The sequence below is a fragment of the Numida meleagris genome, chromosome 9, assembly GCF_002078875.1.
Source record: "Numida meleagris isolate 19003 breed g44 Domestic line chromosome 9, NumMel1.0, whole genome shotgun sequence".
Taxonomy (NCBI): Eukaryota; Metazoa; Chordata; class Aves; order Galliformes; family Numididae; genus Numida; species Numida meleagris.
Window position 1 is genome coordinate 8,753,864 of NC_034417.1, and position 25,630 is coordinate 8,779,493.

The 25,630-nt window shown below is 40.6% G+C and overlaps 2 protein-coding genes across 11 annotated transcripts in view; one reads left to right on the forward strand and one right to left on the reverse strand.

The window, feature by feature from the left end:
- GLDN (gliomedin) overlaps nt 1-19,176 on the forward strand; it is a 113,595-nt gene extending 94,419 nt beyond the window's left edge. For 8 of the 9 annotated variants that reach the window (XM_021407304.1, XM_021407298.1, XM_021407299.1 and 5 more), the window contains 9 exons: nt 5,685-5,736; nt 7,463-7,480; nt 7,907-8,014; nt 9,097-9,243; nt 10,081-10,200; nt 13,913-13,993; nt 14,077-14,202; nt 14,887-15,037; nt 17,978-19,176. In XM_021407304.1, coding sequence (XP_021262979.1) covers nt 5,694-5,736; nt 7,463-7,480; nt 7,907-8,014; nt 9,097-9,243; nt 10,081-10,200; nt 13,913-13,993; nt 14,077-14,202; nt 14,887-15,037; nt 17,978-18,437 — 1,254 coding nt within the window. In that variant the 5' untranslated portion in view covers nt 5,685-5,693 and the 3' untranslated portion in view covers nt 18,438-19,176. Of the gene's footprint in view, nt 1-2,371; nt 2,688-5,684; nt 5,737-7,462; nt 7,481-7,906; nt 8,015-9,096; nt 9,244-10,080; nt 10,201-13,912; nt 13,994-14,076; nt 14,203-14,886; nt 15,038-17,977 lie in introns of those variants that run through there. The other variant, XM_021407295.1, reaches the window with a different exon arrangement.
- DMXL2 (Dmx like 2) overlaps nt 20,498-25,630 on the reverse strand; it is a 51,143-nt gene continuing 46,010 nt past the window's right edge. Inside the window, exons 40-44 of one of the 2 annotated variants that reach the window (XM_021407254.1) lie at nt 25,485-25,562; nt 24,796-24,887; nt 24,163-24,215; nt 22,798-23,015; nt 20,498-21,962 (exon numbers count right to left, since the gene is read on the reverse strand). In XM_021407254.1, coding sequence (XP_021262929.1) covers nt 21,753-21,962; nt 22,798-23,015; nt 24,163-24,215; nt 24,796-24,887; nt 25,485-25,562 — 651 coding nt within the window. In that variant the 3' untranslated portion in view covers nt 20,498-21,752. The remainder of the gene's footprint in view (nt 21,963-22,797; nt 23,016-24,162; nt 24,216-24,795; nt 24,888-25,484; nt 25,563-25,630) is intronic. The other variant, XM_021407255.1, reaches the window with a different exon arrangement.

The window sequence follows — 25,630 nt, forward strand, 5'->3', positions numbered from 1 at the left end:
TGTGCTTCATCCTGGGAGAGCTGCCTAAAGAGATGAGATTTCAGTTATGACAATTTTTGCAAAGTGAGACATCAGTGGGAGCATTATTTCAGTGTGACACCCTCTGAATACACTGTCTGCCTCAGAATAATCAAGTGATATTCTTCATTATACACAGAGCGTGTAATTTGGATACAAAAATATCTCATGTGGTAAAGCAATGTGTTATCTTCTAACAATTCATTTCAGCTGTGTGACTGAGCTGGAGTTGTGCAAAGAATAAATGTGATGTTGTACCTGCAGTCTGCATGCGATACATTGGTAGTTTCATTCTTCTTCCCACATAAGTCAGGCTGGTGTACATCATTGCTACATTGCCATATGCCATGCTTCCCTGCACACCAGGTATGATGCACACGTGCAGTAGGGCATGCTTTAAGAAAAACAACTTCTTGAAGCGCCAGAAAATAACTGAGCTGCTGCTTGTTGGCATCTATCTGACCTACCTGGAAAAAAAGACCAAATGGATAGAAGGACTAATCGTTTTCTTATGTTGGTTTAGATTGCTACTGAGTGTGTTTTTTCAGGTTTTATCAGCAGAATTCCCAAGCCTCCGCTCTGCTTTGCTGTTCACCAGTCTGCCACTGGGACCTTTGCTTTTCATCATGGAGAAGGAACAGAGGCAACAAGAATGGGGCTGTGCTGCAGCTGGTGACAGGGAATGGACCAAAACTTCGGGTGTGTTGTACAGGAATGGGAGACTTATAGGGAGATGTAAAATCAGAGCCCTGAAGTGGGAGTAGTAGAGAATAAGGAGATGTGGAGGCATTCAGATGAAGCATGGTTCTATTTATGTTCTCAGACAGAAAGATGCTTTAGTTTGCTGTTATGATAGATTCTAACCAGTTTTATAATATCTGTGACATGATGAACAAAGCTTGCTTAGCTCATAATGACTTCTCAGAAGTTCTACGTAAGGTTGTATTTCTTCCCTCCCCTCCCCCCCCCCACATGTTTAATAGAAACAAAACTTAAATATGTGCTTCATATGTGCCGCAGTTCCATCCCCATCGGGTTGTTGTTTTTTCAATAGCCAAATTAAGTTTTAAGGATTGTAACCATTTCTGAAAATACCAATTAATCAAGGGATTAGATTCCTGATTCTGTTTTATAGAATAAAGCTGAAAAATGCATTGTGCCATGGAAGAAGTTGAGCACAATGGGTTTGAGATGGTGCGACCTGTTCCTAAATTGTAAAGCAGATTATTTTCAATGTGAGCTACCAAAGAGCTCTCTGTTATTCTGTATTGCAACGCAAGTGAGAGGAGATTGTTAAGACTGCATGGTGCTGATCCATCTTTGAGAGATGTTGGAGAGCCCTACTCCTTTGGACATGTGATAATTTTCTTGTCTCATGTGTCATTATAGAATGAGATGGAACAATGCTTTTATCCGCTCTACTTTTATCTTGCTCTACCTAAACCCATCGCAATAGATTAACAAGAAAACAGTTTCCAGAGTGATGCTTGAGGACACCAAGGCTTTTTGTCGTGTTTCTTTTATTTCAGAGAGATGAGAACTGTAACGTAATGGAGGTATTTTCCTGTCTTGGTATCTCTGCTGTATTTAATGGGCTGGAACAGAATTACATCTGTTAAATTCAAGTTTGATTTGACTTCACAGTTCATGCTTTAGTGCACTGTGGGGTTAGCCTGCATTGCAGGTCAGTGGTATAGCTGGAATGGTGTCAGAATGTCCCGGCCCGGTTACAGGAGTCTGCAGTGAACCAGCTCTGTAAGTTTCATGACCTTCGTGGTGTCTTCGCATTCAGTCAAACCCTGATGTTCCTCACAACAGTTAAGTACAATATAATTCACTTTCTTATCTTTACTATGAATTACTTAGGAGCAGAATTTATGCTATCAAAGATATCCAGTGGCTCACAGGGGTTGGCAGGGAGACTCTGGGGAAATTTTCATCCACGCTTGAACTTCTGAAGCGGCAGGTAGTGTTGCTGGTGCATGATGTGTGTTCTTAGTGACCCCTGGGATAGCAGCATGGCAGTGTGTGCTCGGGTCGGGTATTAGGCACAATTTCTTCTCAAAAAGAGTGGCTGGGCACTGGAACAGGCTGCCCAGGGAGGCGGTGGAGTCTGTCCCTGGAGGTGTTCAAGGCAAGGGTAAAAGCGGCACCGAGGGACGTGGCTAGTGGGCACGGTGAGGATGGGTTGACGGTTGGACTAGATGATCTTAGCGATCTTTTCCGATCTTTATGATGCTGTACGTGAAGGGGAGCTTTGTTTTACTCAGTGCTATCCCTTACCGGGCGGCCGCCACTCCCCCCCGCCCATCCCGCGACCCACGGCTCCGGGGACCATAAATCCCTCCCGCCGGGCACAGCCGTTCGGCCGCGGCACGATGGAGGCGGGCGGCCGGGCTCTGCGCTGCGTGCTGGCCGCCGTGGGGCTGCTGTCGGCGCTCAGCGCGGCGGGGACGCTGTTCCTGCTGGCGCAGTGGCGGGAGCTGAGCGCGGCGCTGCGGGAGCTGGAGGCGGCGCGGATCCCCGCGGCCAACGGCTCCGTGCGGGACCCGCTGGGAGCAGCCGGGCCCGGCCACCCGGCCCCCGCCCGCAGCAGGAGGAGCCGCCGCGGGCACGTGCGCGCCGAGAGCGAGGAGATGCTGATGATGCTCACCTACTCCATGGTGCCGGTAGGGCGGCGCGCCACGTGCGCTCACGTGGTTCGGTCTGATGCTTAGAGCAGCCCCGGGCGATGTCTTTGTTGATGAGGGGATTGAGCGCGCCCTCGGTAAGCTGGCAGATGACACCAAGTTGGGGGCAAGCGTCGATCTGCCTGGGGGTAGGAAGGTCCTACAGAGGGATCCAGAGGGATCGCTGGGCTGAGGCCAACCGTATACGCTTCAGCAAGACCAAGTGCCTGCATTTCAGTCACAGAACGTGGGCCAGCAGTGTGCCCAGGTGGCCAAGAAGGCCAACGGCATCCTGGCTTGTGTCAGAGAGAGTGCAGCCAGCAGGAGCTGGAGGTGATCGTCCCTGTGCACTGGCATTGGTGAGGCTGCACCTTGAGCGTTGTGTTCAGTTTGGGCCCCTCACTACAAGAAAGACACTGAGGCCCTGGAGTGTGTCCAGAGAAGGGTAACAAAGCTGTGAAGGATCTGGAGCACAGATCTTATGGGCAACGGCTGAGGGGGAACTGGGATGGGTCAGTCTGGGGAGAGGAGGTGCAGGGGACATTTCATGGCTCTCTACAACTCCGTGAAAGGAGGCTGTGGCAAGGTGGAAGTCAGCTGCCGCTTCCAGGTAACAGAGATAGGACAAGAGTTGATGGCTTCAAGTTGTGCCAGGGAAGATTCAAATTGGATATTAGGAACAATTTCTTCTCAGAAAGAGCTGTGAGGCATTGGCACAGGCTGCCCTGGGAGGTGATGGAGTCACCATCCCTGGAGGTGTTCAAGGAAAGGGTAAATGTGGCACTGAGGTACATGGTGGGCATGGGTTGATGGTTGGACTAGGTGATCTTAGTGGTCTTTCCAACCTTAATGTTTCTATGATTCTCTGAGTGACTCACAAATAAAATTGGAGAAGAGGAGGTTCGGATCCTGGCAGGGCTTGAAAGCTGTTAAACTGTTTGCTGTTGGTGGAGTTGCATAGCTGTGACAGTGGCAGCTACATGTGCCACCCCTCTGTGATTAAGTGACATGTATGGAACAAACAAATTTTATTGTGCTCATCAGATTTGACTGAGCGACATGATGTGTATTTTAACAGCATGTGACGAGATTGTCCACTTGTGCCCCTCATCTCTTCAAATCAAGATGTGTAATATGCACTCCATCAAAACACATGTGCGGTCCTGCAGGCAGCCACCTGCTGGTGTGTTCTGCTGTGCTTTGGGTTTGGTGCACTTTTGCTCTTACAAGATGTCTGTGTTTCATTCTGGCTGCTGCATAGCAGAAGAGCGTGTAACTGCGTGCAGACCCACTGGCTCAAGGGGAAAAAACCCTAGAAAAATTCCCAAGCCACTCTTCCCCCTTCCCATCTGTTTTTGTCTTTGCTGTAATAGGAAGACCTGAGCGCTCCATAGCATGAGCCAAAGGTCCTCATGGCTGGGGAGATGATCCCTGCAGCATTGCTGAGCCTTGGGATGGTGTTCTGGGTCTCTGTTGAATGTAGGCCTTGAGGGGAGCTTTTGTCTGAGGATCTCTCCTGCAACAGAGGTGCGCGTTTTTGTGGATCAGTGCCAATGTCCCCCTGCTCTGAGCAGCAGTTGCTTGCTCCTTAGTTTGCGTTAAAGCCTCCCACCCTTATTTTTTTCCAGAAAAAAGAACCAAAACTGTTAGCACTTGTAGTATTGTTTTCTGTAGCTTTTCTCCTTGCCAAGTGAGGCTGGCTGATGGGAAGGCCGTTGGCTTCTCATCGCTGAGCTGCAGGCTGTGCTGCAGGCCGTTCGCTGTAGCATGCTCTCTGCATGCTGCGCTTGTAACTGTCGTGTGGGTTGCACTGAGTGGCAAATATAATGCTGAGATAATTGCAGGGCTCCAGAGTGAGCTGTAATCGCTTCAATGATCTCAACAAAGCCGTTTAGATTAAAATGCAGTTTGAATTAGAGAACGCTTGGACTAGGTGTATTTTACAAATTACAGCATAGAAGCCTGTTTTTTGAGAGATGAGGGAAAGGAGAACTAGCATATCCTGACATGCAACAGCAGCTGAGCTAAGTTAGATCGAATCAGAAGCATCTCAGAATGCTGGGACTCAGAAAGGCACTGGGGCCAAGTGCCCACTGGGCCAGGGCTGGTGCTGCAGGAAGACAAAAGTAATAGAAAGGCCTATGACACAAGAGGAAAGAACTGCTCTACAAAGGCCAACAAGTTTATTTGTGGAATTATAGCACAGGCATTTCCATAATAACTCTTTGCTCTGTGAAGATGGTGAATGCTGTCATTCCAGTCTGTGGGAAGTCACAGAACTTACTGCTTTGCAGGACTCAGAGTTTTGTTCAGAGTCTGTATGGCTGTTTACAGGTGTAAAGAAGAAAGAAATATAGAAACAAATACCAAAATGCACACGTTTTGTGAAAACGGCCTTTTAATTTATGAAAGTTGGTCTACTCCAGATTAGAGGCATCTGTATGAATGTCAGCTGGTTCTTATAAAGTCTGTCACTGTTCAGCTGAAGTATTTTGAATGGGTAAGGATCCACTCCAAGACTGCCAGTCTCAGTGATTCCAAGGGAAGCAATCTCTTGTGTGGAACACAGCACATCTTTCTCATGGGATGTGCTATGTTGGAAAAGTATCCACTGTTTATAAAGTTGAAGTAGAATTGAATGCAGTATTCGTTGGCTGATGTCAGCTTTGAATACTTCACACTGGCAGTCAGCACATGGGCAGTCATACACCTGGATTACAGTAACATGTGAATGTTAATGATTGGATGCTGCATGGAACTGACTGCCAAGTATCTTCTTAAAGTTTTCAATAGGGTTTAAAATAAGGTGTACCAAACAAATCCGTGTCAGAGAATCACTGCACAAGGAAGTGGTTGGTGTAAAAACAGGTCTAAATATTTTATTCTTACAAGCACAGTAACAGAATCTTTGGTTTTGTAGTCTGAGGAAATCAGACCATTTTCTTTGAGCTGCCATGGCCTGCCTCGTTTTAAACTTTACTTTCTTTACAACATTAGGTCCGAGTGATGGTGGATTTATGTAACAGCACAAAAGGGATATGCTTAACAGGTATGTTGATTGCCATGAACATTACATTTGTTTTTACCCTCAGCAATACAGAATCACAACGTTTTCAAGGAACTTGAGGTAGATAAAGTTGTACATGACAAGTTTTGCTATTTATTAAAATTTATATATATACATATATATATCGCTTGCATTATTTACTTAAAAAAGATAGCAGGTGCTACTTTGGGACTTAGCTGTACCTACTTATAAATGCTGGAAGTTTAGGAGTTTGCTTGAACCCATGTTTCCTTGGGCTCTGGAGTTGTGAATTCACCCACTCGATGCCTTCTGCTGCTTTCTGCTTTCCTGACTCTATTAAACCGCTTCTTTAGTCCTGGCTTTCTCTGCTGCAGCCCTTTGTACTACCTTTCAAGCACCTTTCTTACTTATCTTATGCTGATACAAGGATAATTAAGAACCTCAGAGTCTGAGATGACATACGTTTGTCATGGAGTTGACATACGGTGCTAATGCACATAACTCTGAGGTGTGGGAGAGACATTCAGTTACTGGAAAACCGGCAGCAAGTTATTAACTGGTGTTACTGTCAGTACTGATTAAAAGGGATAATCTCTGTAATGGCATTATAAAATAGTTTTACATTAGTCATGGCATTTTCTTGTTAAAGCTGGAAAGTGTCATCTGTAGGGAAATCCAGGAATTACTGTTATTTTGTCTTTGGGTTTTGTTGTTGTTGTTGTTGTTGAAACAAGGCAGTACTTAGCGGCTGGATAAAAATGTTCACAGAGCTGATTTGGTCCTTTAATTGCAACAACGACTTTTGAAATGTATATTTTTAAAATGTGTATTGGGGATTACATAAGACAAATCTTTTAATAGAAACATTTTCAGGTAATGCTTTACTCCTGCCTGCTGTGCTTTCTTATCATTAAGCTCTTATACTTGAGTTGAATCAGAGAGAGTAAGGCAGATTTTATTGTAATACACGTTGCGGAATAACTGAATAATTTCAATTTCTTCTGCACCGGCCAATCCTCCAGCCAGGTCCTATGGGGACTGTGGTGCAGTCCAGAGACCAATTACATGTAAAAACAATGACTGTGGTTTAGAAATAGTTAATAGGATTGACAAGACCTTTTTTCCTGTTTAAAGTAGTCTGAATCCTGAACTGTAGTGAAATAGCTGAAAAACACAAGGAAGCATGGAAAGTATTTTTAATGTATTCTTTCAACAGGTTCAGGACTTCACCTGTGTTGTGAAGTGTTGTAAAGCTATTCTCCTACTGTAAAAAAAAAAAAAAAAGCAAACAACAAAACGAAAGAAAACGAACACAGAAAGCACAACCCCCCTCAAACATATATAAAGGGAATGTAATGATAGCTAGATGGCTTGGGCTCATGGTGTTCCATCAGCACCTAGCCGCAGTGAGGTGATATTGTAGAGGTGGTTTTCAGATCTTCATCAGCTGAAAGTTGCTAAAGGCAGAATATGTACACACACACACACACACACACATACATGAACTGCTTTTAAGGATATTTTCTCTGTAAGTCTACTTGAGTTCTTGCTGATGTTCAAATGTTTGTTTTCAACACAAAACATGTAAACCCATAGCTTTTCCTTTTGACATGTGATTTGTTTCCATCCCTTTTCATTGTTCTTATCCAATGCTCATCACTTCAGTCTGGAATTGTTTTTTGTTCACTTGCTTGGGTAAACTCACTGTTTCTTCTTTCTTGTGTTCTTTTCCATGTTCTTGGTGCAGGCCCCCCAGGTCCCCCAGGTAAGACATTTTGACAACTGCAGTAATGGATTTGGGTGACTGAAACAGTTGTCGATATAAATGTTGAAATATAGAAATGTATCTTTATAGAATAGTCTTCCTTTGCTAATTAGAATGAAGGAGAATAGAGCGACTACTTGCCTTTATCACTTTCATACTTAGGTCAACCTGTGCCCCACTGGGGGCAGAAGGGAGGTTCTGCTTTTGTGCTGGAGGTGAGACAATAGTTTAATGTTTGCCAAAACATATTTGTTCAAAGCTAGATGATGTTAAGAATTTTCAAGTAGCATTTAGGCTAAGAGCATTATAAAAGAGTAGCTGAATATTTTAATTTGATGCTATAAACAGCTCTTAGAAATGTTGGTTATTGATTTCTGATGTTATGGCAAATGGTGACATTTCTGTTGTGCTGTTTGGCTTCTTCAGGGCCACCTGGGCTCGAGGGACCTCCTGGCTACAATGGCTCAGATGGAGCCCCGGGTGTTCCAGGCCAAAAGGGAGAACCAGGACTAAATGGAAAAAGGGGAAAAATAGGTATTTCTTTGTTGGGGAAAAAAAATCCTTTCTTGATTGTTACATTCAGATGCAGTTATTTTAGACCTTTGTTACAGGGAGAAGGGATTCACTGTCCTCGAAGAATTTGCACATTGCAGAATTCTGTAACGTTCATTTCATTCTGTCTTGTGTTAAGTTTTTGTAGATCACTTCAGATGCATTCTAGAGAGAGAAAGATCATATAAATATACTATCAAATATTGCAAAGAAAGGCTATCGAATGAAATTAATTGCATCTCAGTATTCTGAACTTGCTTGTAAATAATGTCATTATAAGAATATTTCCATTCCTTCAACCTGCCAACATAAGGAACCTTTGACTTCAGAGGGCTTTAAAAACAAAGACTGATTTTGGGACAATTGTCTGGTTGTTTGAGACAGTCCATGGCCTGTTGCTTTAGTATTCATCAACATTTTTTTTTTTAATGGGAAATGAAAGTGAAAACCTGTTTTCCGAGTCAGAGGGCAATTGTGCCGAAGTCAAGTTTCAGATCTCATCCCAAAACTGTAACTCTGTTTCTGGTTTCACAATTTCGATGTTAGTAAAACTGTAAGTGGAAGGACAAGCATTTTCTCCTCCTCTCCTTACGTACAGATGTAATGTGAACCCTAAGCCTGCAAGAACGCTTCCATTTCTGGTTGTGTGGCTGCTCGCTTCTCTCTTGTACAGCATCAAATAGTGACACAATGTTTTTTGACACAAAGTGGAGCGTTTTGGTGTCAGTTGAACAACCACACCATTGTGTTCCTTGTTGCAAAATGCTCTGACCGAGATTACACAGGACAAGTGAACATCTTGTTGAAAATGTTACTCTGCTGAATGATCAAGCACAGGAGGTGTACGGAGTGATCGTGCTTGCAACAAGGGCATGTGGGAATGCTACTGGGTAGCTACTTTAATGTTCTGCAGGGGGAAGGGAAAATGTTGAAAGTGCAATATGTTGAGCCACCGAACAGCTAGGGTGAATGCATTTTGTATTTCAACAGAATGTATTGATCTTAGGAATGGTGTGCTTAACACCGGGTAGGTGTTTTTTGTACTGAAATCTTTTTATTTCTAGGTGTGCCAGGACCAAAAGGTGACCAAGGACAGAAAGGAGAACCTGGAGAAATAGGTTTACCTGGCAAGGATGGTATGCCTGGTGGAAAAGGTGCAAGAGGAGCAAAGGGAGAAAAGGGGGATGCAAACAATGATGTGATATTGGAAGGTAGGAAGAAGTGCACTCTCTTGCAACAGTGTACATGGTAGAAAAATATACTCTCTGCTTCTGTAGCATGAATGTGGTCCACAAGAGTTGGACCAACCAACACAGCCACATTTTCCACAGTGAAGTTTCTGGGCATTGCTACAGTTCAGATATTAGTATCTCTCAGTAATAGTCTGGAGGGTATGAGCAGCTCCAAATGCAAAAAGGACTGCCCAGGGGTTGTGTCCCCTTTATAATGCAGTTCCTCACAAAACTTATGTGGGCCTTGGGTTGAGGTGTACATGAATTCCACCCTTTGCAGTATGCTTCCAGATGGCTGATCGCCTTCTGCTCTCTTATACAGAGTAGTTTTACTTATGTGTTAGAAAACGAGAGCGGATTTCCACTCAGGAATACATGAGGGAAGCATCACGGCAACTGAATATGTAAGCTGCTGGAACTATAGTGCTGGAGCCTTTTAAACTGAAGTCTTAGAAAAAAATAATATAAATGGCAATTGTGCTTTATATCTTTCTAATATGCCTATAATCCAGACAGATTAAATTGCATTAATATCCTGGAACCTATAAAGCTCTGGATGGTTCACCTTCCAGGAGCTGGACTCTACGATCCTTATGGGTCCCTTCCAACTTGGGATATTCTGTGATTCTATGATTCAAAGAAAGAGCACTCTAGAGAGTTTAATGAGCCATACTTTTTTCTGTACCCAAAAACCTCTTCAGAGGACAGAGGCTATTTTATACATCTCTAATAGGTCCATCACATGGACTCGCAGTTTGCTGCGAGTTGCATGCTTGCCTGCAGGGCCTGTGACATCGCACTTTGCTTTGTACACAGGTGCAAAAGGTGAACCTGGACCACCAGGCCCCCCTGGGCCACCTGGACCCCCAGGGCCTCCAGGAAAACGTAAAGGTAAAGCACAGCTTCAGGACAACTTGTACAGCAACAAATGCACAGGTTAGTTCTTTCCATTGTTCTTTTTAATATTATGAACATGTTCAAGATTAAGCCCATTGTTCTAAGTGTCATGAAACAGTGATTGGCTGCAAATTTCACAGCAGATACTGTTATAACCAAGATATGAACACCCAAACTGCCAGTTCATAGGCTGTCTGCTGAAATGCAGCAGCTGCACTGCCTCTCTCCTCTCCATCTCCCCTCCCATATAGGGAAGGAGGGAAAAGGTACACACTGATGTTTGGAAATCTTCCTCATTGTGTTGTAAAACTCAGCAGCTTTATTTTATAAGTATTTGAAGTATCAAGTCACTGAAGTTTAGACCATTTTGACCAGAAATGTTACCTCAGAGCCTTTCTTATTAGTCACTGAATCAGTATGAGGTGAGACAAGCTGGTTGCTTGGACGCTCTGCAACATGGGTTCTACGAACACTGTTGTATTGTGATAACTGGAAAATGCTGGCGTGAGCCATCAGCTGATAATGGAAAGCAAAGAGAAGCAGTTGTTAGAACAGCATTTGTATTTCTAGCTTGAGAACAGAAGCAAACTTTGGGTTTTGGATCTACATACTGGATCTGGCCCTACTGTCCTTGTCCTTTACCCCAGAAGGTATTACATTTGATGCCAGAGAGATAGATCTTTCAGTGACTGTGGCTCTCTTTACAGCCTTGGGATGAAATTTCCGCCTCACTGAAAAGGTCGGAGTGATTCAATAAAAGAACAGCGAAGAATGTCCCAGTTACTAATTTTCCTTCTTTCACATTTTTCAGAAAAGAAGGGAGTTGTCTGTGACAGTGTTGGTTAAGTGGGTTTTCTTTGGTAGCTGGGAACGTATGAACTAGAACAAACAATGCAAACATGAAGTATGCAGAGTGATTCATAAGTCTCACCATTAACAGGGTGGTATTCATTTGATGTTGCAATAATAAGTTGAGCAGGGGGAGCTCGCTTCTTCTGCAGTGGTTTTTCAGTGATAATGGATTCAAAATACTGTTCTCCCTTCTTTCTTCTGCCCATTTGACACTAGCAGCCCTTCACCTTGCAGGAGGCACACTGCATTAAGGATGTCTAGCACCTGAATTGTTCACTGCAAGGAGATAACTAGTGAGTAGCTGTTAGAAATGTCCATTTCAGCTTGTAGGAGTTTTGAGTGAGCTAGGACTGGTATGAATGTTAAGGTCATCTTTTTCCTTTTTAGCCATCATTCTGCACAGTTTGGTAAGATGAAATCTTTTTTACTATGAATGCTATTAACCAGTGAATATTTAATACTGGCTGGAACATACATCAGTTATTTCTGTCCCTTATCCTTAACATAGAATGTAATTGTAGTAACGTGTGAATTTCAGTCAGGAGATGCTGGGTATTGAGGCATCAGAATGGAGCCCAAAGAGCCTCCTTGCAATGGAAAGTTGTTGGCTGAGCAGAAATGTGAAGCTATTTGAAATTCAGAAATGTGTGAGGTGCTGTGCCAGATGCAATTAGAGCATTTACTCAGGAAGCCTCTTTTCAGTTCTTGGTACGGTCTGAAGTTCTTTGGAGGGATAAACTTTATCTGATGGATTTGAAATCCCAGTGTGCAGATGGGAGTTATTTGAATATAACTTTGCACGAAAGAGGTGCTCCTCAGTGAGCATTTAAACGTTATAAGTGGTAGATTGTGTGACTGTAATGCAAAAATAAATCATCTTTTGTTACATAATAATCGTATCCCTTTGAAGAAAGAGAATATGTATCCTGATTTACAGCTGTAATTAACTTATTGCATAAGAATGTAAGAATGATTTCTATGAGTCACATTTTACCTGTTTCAAAATTTAATTTCCTTAAGAGAACAAAATAATTAGTTGCAAGCTCAGGTGCTTTGCTCCCAGTGATGCTGTTAGCTAATTCTAACACAAGCAGCATATCCCTCACTCTGCCCTTCACATCCTCCCCCAGGCTGACCACATCCATACTTCTAATGTCCTGTGAACTCCATTAACTCCCACCCAGAATATTTTAGCGTTAGAACCAGTATGACACTTACCTTTTTTTTTTTTTTTTTTGGTGGAAAGAAAGCAATGGAAATTTCACATAGCGGTCTCTGGTGGAAAACTGTCTTTCTGATCTTAATTGCTTTCTGTTTCATGCAGCTGAAAGTTCCCAGAGAGCACCGCAAATGTTCTCAAATCCAAACAGTGCATTCATCTTCACAAGAAACATTGACCTGGTCCTTGACTATTCCATAGTGTTAGATAAACCACTGTGTGAGGAACTGCTCATGCAGTAATTTTATCAGTTTTCTTGGGCTGACTAAGAAATGAGCATATCACAGCTTGTAATTGGTGTGGGGTGGATTCCTTTCTTGAGATATTTGGAGAAGACTTTGAGATCAAAACCTGGAGAGGGTCCTTGGGGGGGACTGCTGGATTCCAGCTAAGGGCACACATCTTCCCACAGCTGGATTGACTGTGCCTTTTTTAGGAGATAAGCTGTGATCAATTACAGCTTTAACATTATATCAGTAAGTGTTCTAGATAAATGGATGGGAGAAATAGGTGTTGTTTTGGGTCTACCTGGGAGTATTTTCTCTCTGTATGAACAGAGAGAGGTTATAACCTTAAGGAGGAAACAATGCAGTGCAATCTGCTTTCTTTCCTCAGTGTCATACTGCCCTTTCAGCTTTACTTTATGGTTACTTTGTATTTTTGCTACCTTGCTCATTTCAACATCATCACAGTCCTGCAAAGCGCAGGAATCGATTGGAAAGCAGCAGCGAAAATGTGTGAAATGTGCAAGGAGATGAATGTTAAGAATGGGATTAGAAAACAAGGGTGCAATGAAATCAGGATGTCTTCAGCACAGAACTGAGCACTGTTTGTTCTCCGTGGTGATGTATTATAAACAAATTGAAAAGTGTTGCATTGTTTTTAAGGCAGAAGATGTATCTGCGTTTACAGAAAAAGTTCCCTAGATAACCTCATTAAGGCATCATTTAAATGGTAAATGCTGGAGAAAACCCAAGCAGTTAACCTTCAGATCGTTGAGGAGTGGGGGAAAATGTTTGCAGTTATTTATTTGCTTCTTTGGTGAGGCATTTCTCTATGTGGAAAGAATATGGTGTATAACTTCCCTTAGCCTTTCACGTTGCTTCTTTGATGGCATGGATGGCTGACCTGCACTCTTATGCACGAGTGCTCTGTGTGTGCGTTATGCACAGCGTTACTGTTCTGGGGATCCGTGGCAAGCGCAGAACTTCCACGGTTGCCTACGGAGTACAGTCCCTGTGCTGCTGTATCTGGACGGGGACATGAAGCCCTTGAGTTTGGCCCTTGCTCACTGCCAAGGAAGCGGTTTTTGGTATTACTGATAAATCAGCCAGCTGGCAGCTGCTTCCGTGATCTGCTGTTATCTGAGCAGAGGGACAGCACTGCCTACGAAAGCACCTACTCCAGAATTCTCAGATAGAGGATTAAATCTGCTGAGCAAAACCAGTCTCTCCTGAAATCTGTCTGTCAGCCTGACAACTTCAAGGGGACGATCCCACCCAAACACGTCATTTGTTCAGTTATGTAGGTATCACTGATGGCCAGAACCATGTAAGCATTTTTCCAGGTGAAATAAAATCCCAGTCGTTGTTCCTTTAGTTTAGTGGAGTCACTGACTGTGCATCTGTCATGTTGAATGTAGAAAAATGTCACAATTGACCCTTTCTCTCTCAAATCCAGGTGAGACATGTGCTGTACCCAATGATGACACCCTGGCTGGAAAAGCTGAAGACAGAACCTCCGATCATTCCAAAAAACCTGGTAACCTGCTAGAGTGTGGGGCTGAATGCAGCTTACTGGTTTGCAGTCACACAGATAACGGACGCGTGCTTTTTCTCTGCTAGAATGTGTCATAACATCCGTAGGAAGTCCTGTTCACTTTGTCAGCGTACAGCAAACCTTTGGAACTTGGATGCGGGAGCCTGCCAATGTGAGCGATGAAAGGATTTGGCTTACCATGCACTTCTCAGGTATGGCACTGCTAGCTGGTATCAAAAGGCAGGCTTATGTTAACATTCAGAATCCCTTCAACCCACTAATATTTCAAATAAAGCATGATGGTTTTACCCACATCTTTTTGAGAATATTTTCCGTATTACTGTATAATACTTACTTATGCATGCAATAGACACTTCTAGCATTTTCTGACGTTTTCAAGTCCAGTGTTGACTCTGAATAGCTTGAGGATTTTTTTTAATGCCCATTGTCCATGTCTTTGTATTCTTGTCTTTTACCAGCTTCCTATGGTTTTAATTTAATCCCCTAAATTGTAGCTAGGACTTTTGCTTTGCCATTAAGGAAGACATGAAAATGAATCAGATGCTGCATGAGCTACATCATTGAAAGATCATTTCCAGGACAAGAGTAGAGAAGAGGAATATTGTCACAATTCAGCAAGTGTGTTCAAAATTCTGCCTGATTACACAGTGGGAATCTGCTCCTTGAACACATCTGTGTGTCCTTGGTTATGCCTCTGGATTATTATATCATGTTCCAGCATATTAAATCACTGTTGAAAACATAAATACGATTATTGTCTGTCACAAACTTGATTCTGATTGAATTTTAATAGAGATTGAATTTTAGGGTAGAGATTTCAGAAATGAGATAAATCAAATGATAGTCTTTTTTTTAATTATTATTCTCCCATTTAGGAAACTCTATAAAAGAATATGAGAACTCCAACGCCTTGCTGAATGACAGCTACAGGATCATTAACATCACAGGGTTCTTTTATGGTTGCGGTCACGCAGTACAAAACAATCATCTGTACTACCAAAAGGGAGGAACCAATGTCATTCTGAAGTAAGTCAAATACAATTACCTTAAGGCTAACAATGTGTGAGATGGCAATGGATTTTTCTGCTGGAAATCTTTGGGTCCAGTGGGTTCCTATTATACAACACATTGCTCTGGGTTTTTTTTGCACTTGGATTCTTTGCTGTGTTCATAATTGGCAGAAAGAAATGGGAACTGAATAAGGAATATGAGGGTCAGAAAAAAGAATATGATTAAAGAAAATAAGCTGTGTGAGTGTACCTGCATCAGGGTAGCAACTGGTTCAGCTGCGGTCTGGGGGACACAGATGAGGGGTTATGCAACTGAAGCCCACTTATGGAACATGTTGACTTTCCAGAGCTTATTACTGGCTTGATGCACACGCCTTGCTCTCAGATAGCACTGTTCTTTGCTGGTAAGGGTTGAGTTAATGCTGCTTGTGCACAGGAGTGCACCAAGGCACCTGCTGAGGACACAGCGACCTGTGATTGTGCATTCTGTTGTGGAGGAACCGCTCCACTGTTTGGTTTCCTCATAACAAATTTCTGTAACTCTCCCGGTGCATCTCCCTGAATTTGAACTGGAAATTACATCCTTATTTCTTCAGTCTCTACTGATGACAGACAATACAAATCAAAACCAAAAACTCATCTTGTGGGAAGAGCCAAAAAAATTCAGTCCAAGGGCAAGTGAAAGATTGCATCTTCTTTCAAGCTCCGTTACATGACTCTGATGTCTGAGCCAAGAACATTACTGTACTTTGATGTCTCCACCCAAGCAGGTGCAAGTGCCTTCTTCCTATATTCATTTAGATGCCAAGGAATGTAAGCAAGCTGCTTGGATTCTATAACATTTATTCTGCCAAAGACAAACTCACTTTCTGGCAACCTCTTTTAAATAACTGTAGGGATTTTTGTTTGTACATTTTTAATGACCACCTCCGTCTAAACAATACATAGCGATAGGACAGAAGTTCCTCACCTTTGCTTGGGCACCCTTCATTTGGAACTGCCTTTGTATACAGATGAACACAAGCTATCCACAGAACCTTCGGAACTTCTCTAAGAAGTTGCTAAAAGTTAGCCTTTCTGTTCAGTTATTCACTCAAAGATTATTTATTTTCAGCATAGAAAGGATTAGGCAGTGTGAAATTTGTTACAGCAAAATCCATGATTTGGGGCTGCAAAAAAAGCTTCTGGGAGCTTTTGTGTTGATGTAATGCAAAGAACTGGTGAGAACCTGGCTAGATGGTTTTGCAAACACTAAAAAAGTATCTAAAAGGAGTTTCTTGTCACATTTAGAAGCTGACAAAATTAGGTTTCTCTGATACCCTTTGGTAAGTTTTGTGTGATGGCCAGATCCCTTATATAAGGAATGCTTTCTCCCTGCCACTTCTGTCTTGTAATGTTTTCCCACTTTTATTCATTTTGGTTGACTTACTAATCTCCATTGATCACAATACTGCTTGTAGCTTGATGTGGCTGATGAAACACTGACCTGTGTCTCATCTTTTACCTCAAGGTGGCAGAAGATTAAGGACTTTATTGAGCCATTTGGAGTTGTAGGCTAGACAGCCCCCATGGAGTGACAGGAAGGGAACCTCAGGGATGAAACCTCACTATTCTGCTTCAGAATTTTCACATAAAAGAGGAAAAATGAGGTTTTCAATGTTGCTGATCTTACACATCTCTAATGAATCTTGAGATGCTTTTTGTCTTGTTGACTCTTATAGAAAAACCTCCTGAAGCAAACTGGCATTTCTATGGGACTGTTCCTGCTAAGGGCTGTCCCTCTAGCCCTTGCATTAGGTTATTTACAAATATGAAGTGAGTAATAGGTTTAACTGGGTCGACACATTTCCAGAAATCAACTCCAGCCCTAAGAGCATGTTTTAATGCAAACGTATGGTGCTGGAATATGGAGCTGCTGCAGAGTTGAGTTTTAGAAAAGCTGAAGCAAATCACCCGACTACTTGTTTTTGAGTTTTATTTGGATCGTTTTCCTGCATAACCTATCAGTGGTAAGTCTGTCCTTTCAGAAAATTCTTGGATAGTAGATTCCTGAACTGAAAAATGCTTCTTCTCTATTTGAGGAAATAAGCTATAGTTACATAAATGTTAGACAGTGAAATGTGCTTCATTACAGAACGTATTAGTTAAAAGGATAAAAGCATACTCTGCGCTTATTAGAGCACTACACTATTCAGTGATGGAACACTAACAGCAAATATGCTTTGATAGTAGCTGATTACCTAATTGAACTAGTAGAAGAACTCAATTTTAAGGTGCTAAATGTCACTGTCTTCGGATTATCACTGTATTAAGGAATTTCAAGGAAAAAAACAATTTCATACATCAGAGATGAGACATTCAGGCTGTCCTTTTTGGAGGCCAGCACGAGGTCAGAATTTTGGCTCTGTAAAAGTAGCATTTTTATTCCTTTGATATTCGTTTGAGCAAATCACTGCATTATCTGAACTATTTTCAAAAGACAAGCTCCAAGACTAGGTGAACCTGCCCAGAATTCATTCCAGTTTCATCAGTCACACTTTCTCCCTTTAGCATCTGCCTCGGAGAAAGCAAATTTCTGTAGATCTCTGTTCACAAGTTTGAGGCTTCACCCGGTATCTATCTCTTTTTCACACCTGTTCTTTCTTTTAGTTGGCTTCTTTCATCCTAGTGATATTAAGATTCATAGACTAAATAAAACGAAACTTCCCAAAGTGAACTCATGCTATTGTGTGCCTTAAATTGGTTATTACCATGAAGCTTCCTCCTAGTGTTTTGGAAGGCGCTTTCAGTGGAGTACTTCATTTTAAACGATATCATTAGAACGGTCCTAAAACTCAAGTATTTTCAACAGTGCTTCTATTGGTAATAGCATGCTCTCAATCAGTCCAGCCAACCAGCTGTAAATACAAACAAATTTTTAACACAAGATACTGATACTTAGTTTATTTCCTTTCAGGCTTGGGCTTGATAAAGCATCGCTGGGCACGCTGCTCATTGAAAATGCCTTATATCATGGTCGTAACTACCTCTTCTCTAACTCAAAGACGTATTTCAATGTAGCAGTGGATGAAAAAGGTCTCTGGATTATATATGCCTCAAGCACTGATGAAACTATCATAGTAGCACACATCGATGAAGAAACGTTCTCAGTCATTCGGCATATCAATACCACATATCCTAAGTCCAAAGCTGGTAATGCATTCATAGCATGTGGAATTATGTATGTTACTGATACTAAGGACATGACAGTAAGTTTTGCTTTTGATTTATTGAAAGAAAAGCAGATTGATGCAAGGTTTGAGTTACGATCTTCACAGTCTGTTCTTGCTATGCTTTCATACAGTCTAAGAGATAAGAATTTGTATACATGGGAGAATGGGAGTTTAATGGTATATCCAGTGCATTTTGGTGGATGAATATATTTTAAAAAGGAATGTTAGGGAGTCGTGTTTGACTAAAGAGATTATTTAAAGCTATGTGGTATACACTTTGGAGTCCCTTCACTTGGTATACACTTTCTGTTCACTGATGGTGGTTTGCATGTGTGCTCAAAAGGGAAATCAGACCCCTTTGTATAAATGCACCTAAATCATCCAGGCCATAGCTTCTTTTTGTTGTTCAAAGAATGACTGTTCAATATTACAGCTGGCACACAGTTACCACAGACTTGCTTTTGTTTTTCCCATTCTTGAGCCAATAATTAGACCTAATATTTGTTGATTATTCCATGGTCATGCGATCAGCAGTGACTGTTTATAACTTTCAGTTGCAATCATCTTATCTGCAATCATTTTTGAGTCAGTGATTATGGTATACTGTGTCTAAATAATGAACTTGTGTACAAATACCTTTCTCTGTTATTTTCACTTAATACTTGCCCCGATCCTCTGTGAATATATATTTGACAAGGATATAGGGCTGTTAAAAAGAGTGGGAAGAGTTGTTTAAGTATCAAAAAGCTTCAAATTAGAGAAGTCCAGCCAACTGTTACATCATTAAAGCACAATCCAGCCCTAGTTCCAAGGAAAATGGTGTTATTAAATACTGAAGCACGTGAAACTGTTTAGTAAAGCGAATGTGGGCAGGAAAGTAACTGGGTATAAAATTGGACAAAAACATGTACAATTTTTTATTAAAATTCCTGTTTTAACAGTGTTGTAGTTGCTTGCATTGTTGCAGTCTCTTCCTTCCCCCTCACTGCCACGTAAAGTCTACCCTTTCATAGAACTATAACTCACTAAGCAGTTATAAGGAGGGCACATTTCTGATAAATTTTCCTCATGCTTATTCATAGAATGAAATCACAAAATGGAGGGCATACTTTGCTGGTATTGTTCAAAAAATGAAATACTTGGAGCAGGATGGCCTGTATTCATTATAGTGCTTAGTGACTTAATTTGATGTTGATTCGGAAGTAGCCACTCACGTTCAAATTTTTGGGAGGAAGAGGTGAAAAATGATAGGACCTTTTGATTTAATTTTGTTCAGTACTTAACATTTCTAAATTTAACACTGGAACATAAATTGAGTCTTGGTGTATTTCAATTCAAAATCGTGCCCTCAGAAAACCTCCATTTCTAGGTTGCCTGTGTCTATTGGTAAATCTATGGAATTGATCCAAATATTTAAAAACAAAGTGTCTCTTAAGCCCCTGACTGCACTCAGCTATTTAATGCCTACTTGGTATCAAGGAACCACTGAAGCGATGAAAGGAATTCAGGATGATCTTTTCCTGCAGAACCTTAGCTAAACAGTTGTACTAGAAAAATACTGCTGCAGCTGGGCTTCATGTGATACAGTGATGGCTGGGCCTGGGCCGTATCCTCTTTTCTTACCACATCTGCTGGTTTCACTAAGGCCAGGATTTGGGCCTCCTGTGCTAAGGATAGAGATGCAGATGGAGACAAAGCACAATTAATACTCTGGGCTAATATATACGTCAGAACTCATGCGCCAAGGATTCTATCCACAACAATAATGCAAAACATCACAGTCCAGAACTACAGTCTGGGGGGAGGTTGTGTTTTCTTTTTTTTTTTTAATTATATTACTAATGAAGTAGACTTCTTGGTTAAAAAAAAAATCAGGAATATGTACCGGTGAAAATATAGTTTAAGCCAGATTTGAAAAATTTTATATAACACGCGTATGTTAAATTCATGTTAAATTTCTGAATGTCATAGTTGACCCAGTTAGATCAACCTCCCGGAGAAAGGCTGGCAAGCTCCATCTCCTGCCTCAGTGGCAGAGCCAGGCTTGTATAAAAAGCGTTTCTTGCAGCTGCCTCAGCTGGACTTGAAGAACTACACATTAACTTCACAGTTTTCTAGGAAAGCTGAAAATGAAATGCAAACAGCTCATCTTTTCTTACTTCAGTACGGTCAAGTCAAGTCAAAGCTAGCTCATGCAGTCCCAGTCAGACTCTAAGAAGTTCAGTTAAGTCTATTTAAATGTAAGAAAGTTCTGAAATGAACTGTTCCGTGAAATAAAAGTAATTTATTTAACTTACAAAGGGAAAACTAAACAATGACATTTACTTTTCTTTCTTTTCCTACTTCACAGCCTGCAATTTAAGATTGCCTTTGGAGAAAGGTGCTTTTTATTCCAGTATATTTTACAATACAGCACAGACATCAAAATTTTCATTGGAAGAGTAAGACACTTTGCTAACATTTAAATACGCAGACATCTTTTCCAGTGTCTTAAGAACATAGTTTTTGTTTACAACAGAAAAATACATCTGACAACAGTAGCTAGTTATATTACAAGCAAACAATATTGAACTCTGCATAGTTTATACAAGATGCTGTGGTAATAATTTAATTACCAATTTTATCCACTATTTACTAGCTGGCCACATAAAGCCTGACATTCATCTGAGATGTGGCATTGTATGTTCTATTGGTATTTTCTTATTAGCTTCATTTAATGAAGTTTTTTTCTGGACAAATGAATTTCAAAAACTAAAAGCTGACCAGAACCATGAGTCTCCTCACTACAAACATTTAATGCACACAATACATTCCTAAAGTAAAGGCAGGTGGCCAATAGAGAACACAGCTGTCAGAAAGGAAAACAATGTGCAAATTAAAAAAAAAAAAAAAGCATTTAAAAATGTTAATGTGCAAGTTACAGTATCAACTATGTAGTAATACTAACTGGGAAAAAAATCTCAGCATAAAATGATACGTCTCACAGTACGTTCTCGATTGCACGTTGTTCCACAGCATTTGCATCCATTACACGTTCTTGTGAAAACCAAATACACTGAGTACCCTTAATTAAAACTAAACTATTTCACAATGAGAAGTTGTAGACATGCTTCCATTAGTGGGAAAAACTGGAATAAAAATAATCAGAATCACATTAGAAATGCTTACTGACTTGTAGAGCCACAGTGCTTGTGAAGTGACTGACAGCTGTCAGGATCTCTACAATACACTTACCAAATGCAGCTCGTGGGTTACTGAGCAACACCCCACCCATGACTGGCTGTACTGGGTTTTACTCTTTGCTTTTACAACACAGTAATTGCATTTCCACCCCAGTGATCCTTATAGGTATATTCCAAATATACCTGTGGTAAAAGTACTTCATCTTTCTCCCCCCGATAATACTCAATGTTGCTGTAATTGCTTTGAAAGGCAACAGAAAAATTCCACAGTGCATATCACTGCATTTTTTGAGACTTAAAGGGACATTATATAAAAACAGGGTTAGCTCGCAGAAAGCTACAGGATGTCAAAAATGCCTGAAGGTATGTTGAAAGCGTTGGGAAGAACCCTCATTTTCAGCGTGCCATCTGCTCCACAGGAGAAGATACGATTCCCTTGAACGGTTTCAATCTGGGTGACACCAGCACCAATATTTCTGAAAATGGACTGCTTAGCGTGTTCATTTTTAAAGGAATGGATTAAATTATAGCCAGTCAATCTCCACACCTGTATCAAAAGAATGACAAATGAAACAGAAGGAAATTAAAATTAGGACTTTTATTTTTTTTACTCTAATGTTTCAGATTCTTGGCTGTTGTAAGCCCCTATTCAGCAAAGAGAAAGGATATTTTTTGTTCTCCATAAGCAAAAGTTGCAACAAATCCAAGAGTCTTAAGAGGCTCTTGTTGAAGCACACAGCAAAACAGCATAGGGCCATCATAACGTAGGGCAGCTGGTTACTTTGCAGGGCAAAGCTGCTGTTACCAGATCAGAGGTGTCCAACAGCTTTCTCCCCAGGAAAAGTGCAAAAATTGTATAGGATGCATTTAAAACAGGAACTCCATTTCTTTTTTTTTTTTTTTTTTTTTTTTGGTGTGTGTTTGCCTCCTGTGAAATCTCAGTGGCTGTCTGGTGCTACAGCATCAAGTGGAAAAAAAGAACTTGGTACTACAGACATTTTTGAAGATATGAAGGTTACTGAGCACCAGCTGTGTTATAAAGAGACATATCCAAAGGCAAAACCAATACATCATTAAGGGGGAAAAGCAATATTTCAGAATCATGCATTGTGCTTTAACCACTTAAAACTGCAACTTTTAAGAGACTTTTATCTTCTTTACTGGAGAACACAGAGATCTCAGTATATTTAGTTTTAACACTTGAAATATAAAACCCAGCATCTTGTATATCAAATGTAGAAGTTTTGTGGGCTTTTTGGTTTTTTTTCAGCTGTTTTGTTACCACATTCATCTACCTTTTTTCAGCACACTGACCAAAATACATCGACACGCTAGGTAAGATAAATACTCTTGTATTACAACTCTGCTACTCCATAGCTTACCTTCATGTTACCTTCTGCTGAGCCTGTAACAAAGTAGTCCTCAGAAGGGTCCAGCGCAAGGGCCTTAACAGCTGAATCGTGTGCTTGGAAGGTATAAAGGATTTGCCTCTGCCTGATGTCGAAGACGCAGATATATCCCTTCCTACCACCTGAAATCAGCAGCTGATGTTTAGGTGCATACTGCAGTACCGTGGCACCATGATCGTGACAAGTGAAGGCTGAAGAAGAAGGATGCCACACTTTAATAGATTTGAAACTGTAAGTAGCTTTTAATCTTCAAATGCATTTCTGTTACTGTTTTCTGAATGTTTTATAACTTGACAGATACAATCCTTCACATTGGTAACGCTGTATCAGTTAACAGTTCTTTGCTCCTGTACGGACTACGTAGGTCTGACTGTGCAAGAAATATGATATGCAGACTAACTTATCTTTTTCACTATATAAGCACATACATGAATTAAAAGAACCCTAAGAAAATATAAAATTCAACATATATGTTAAAATTAAATTAAAAGAGAATACTAAAAAAAAACCCACAATAGCTGAAGATAAAAATTACAGTAAATATTAATTATCATATAGGCATTTATTATTCTAATTTCCTAAGCTCTGTTTCTTAGGTGCCCTGACTTGAATTCTTTAAAATGAGACAGAACTCCAGTGCAATCTGCTGGGTTAAAAACATGAATCTAAGAATGCACCTATTGTTTGCACAGGTCATTGCTATGTTCATTCCAGTACTGCAGTTAATTGCAGCTGTGTATGATAGTTGAATTTGTTCTTTTACAAATCCAAGCTCTCATACTTAAATCTGTATTAATTTTTCCTCCCTAATGCAAGGTGATAGAATTTTGCTTTAGATTTTTGCCTAAAGATGAATTTATTGAACTTAGTCAAATAGATAAAAACACCTTGTTAAGAATCCAGTCTGACTGCTGGGAGATACAGATGGTATTTTCTGACTTGCTCCTACTAATACCTACAGCTGTCTTCTCTGGGTAGTTTAATAGAGTAGTGGATCTATTAATTGCCAGTTTAAGTGAAATTCTGCATACACACAGTCTTTAATGCAGCTTTAATTAAGTCAGTTGTGTAGATTTTTCAGGATTGTATTCAAATATTTCAGGCTTGACTGTAACAAAAATAGCTTTAAGTGTGTTCTTCATACTTTTCCCTATAGAGTAGATTATGATAATGCTGGACATGTGTATGAGACCCAGTGCATGCAAATATATAGACAATATATAGACAAACATATAGACTAGTTCTCCAGCATAAATTTCTTCCCTTGCCCTGAATATGCATATTGTATTTTTTTTTTTCAGTGAGAAGTAGATATTTTATTTTCACTGCAGCACTTACCATGTACAAGACTGTTACCAGATGAAACCAAAGTGTCCCAGAGGCACACGTTTCTGAGGGAAAAAAAGTCATTATGGCCTGTTGATAAGTGATTCATGGGGTGACATAACTCAGAGAGTGCCTATGTTCTATGTCAAAGATTAGAAAGTAGAACTGAACAAGGAGCCCTTGACTCTTTGCAGTTATTGGACAGCGTACGCAAAGATTTAAGATCTTAACTCTTTCTGTGCTCTTTTGTGCTTCGTAGTAGAGACTGTACTTTCTGCCTCTAACATGTATACTACTCCTAGGTTGTACCATGAAGTTATTCAGGTTGCTCTTCTCAAAGACAAAGTAATTATCTTGTTTTTACTGAACAAGTTTATTCCCACAGAAGCACACCAGAACTTGCTGAATGTAGAATACGCCATGAAAAAACTGTTTAACTCTTGACCACCCCTCACAAACCAGAAGTTGGGAAACAAATGACCGAATGAATGATGTTCAAAGAAATAATCTGTCAAGTCTGAGCAGTAACAAAACTTGTAATGCTGAGCCTTAAAATATCAGCCATATATTAATGTGTGAGAAGCAGTGGGTTAGTAGATATCAATAGGTAGCTCTGGTGAAATGCCTCAGTTTCTTGAAACACACCTGTTATCATTGGACTGTCCCGATGTGGCAACTAGACTTGAAGAGGTTATAAACGCAAAGTCACTTGTGGTCTTACTATGACACTGCCAGCTCTAGTAAAACAAAACAAAATAACAGAGAAGCAATCATATTGGTTGTAGTCTGCATCAAATGCTATCATCAGTAGGATGTCACTGATATCATACAGGAAACAGTCTTAAGGTTTTGAAAGCTGAAATAGCGATACACAGTGCAGCTTGAAATCCCAGAAGATGAAGCAATGGATTCAAAAAGTATAAAATAAATATAAAAATAATTGAACTATAAAAAAAACCCAGAATATATTGTATCACATTAGCCTGAATTTAAAATTAAGCACGATCTTTTTAAGCTGTTAAATAGCAGTGAAAATAAGAGAGTATTTTTGCTATTTCTTGGGGCTGTAAAGTAATTACTGTGAGCTCTAATTTTCAATTTAATCCAGGGTAATGCTGGTAGCACGTGTAATTACATCACAGCTTACAGTTACTCTACAGTTTGATTTTCAAATCAATGTTATTTAAAATATACATACTGATGAAGTATGCCAATTAAAAAATAAGCAAAATAAAAAATACCTCAGTGAAACTCTTACAGTCTTGGTTTGTCTAAAGTCTTGAAGACTTAAGTTTCCTCTACAAAAAGAAAAAAACCCACAGCTATTAACTTACCAGATAAGGCTTAGGATTTGAGGTGGTTTGGTTTACTTGCCAAATACTTAGAAATCCTTCACCATCAGCAACACCACACTGCAAGGAATGAAATGCATTTATTAGCATAACTTAAAAAAATGAAGAAGTAGGTATTTCTCCCAGTT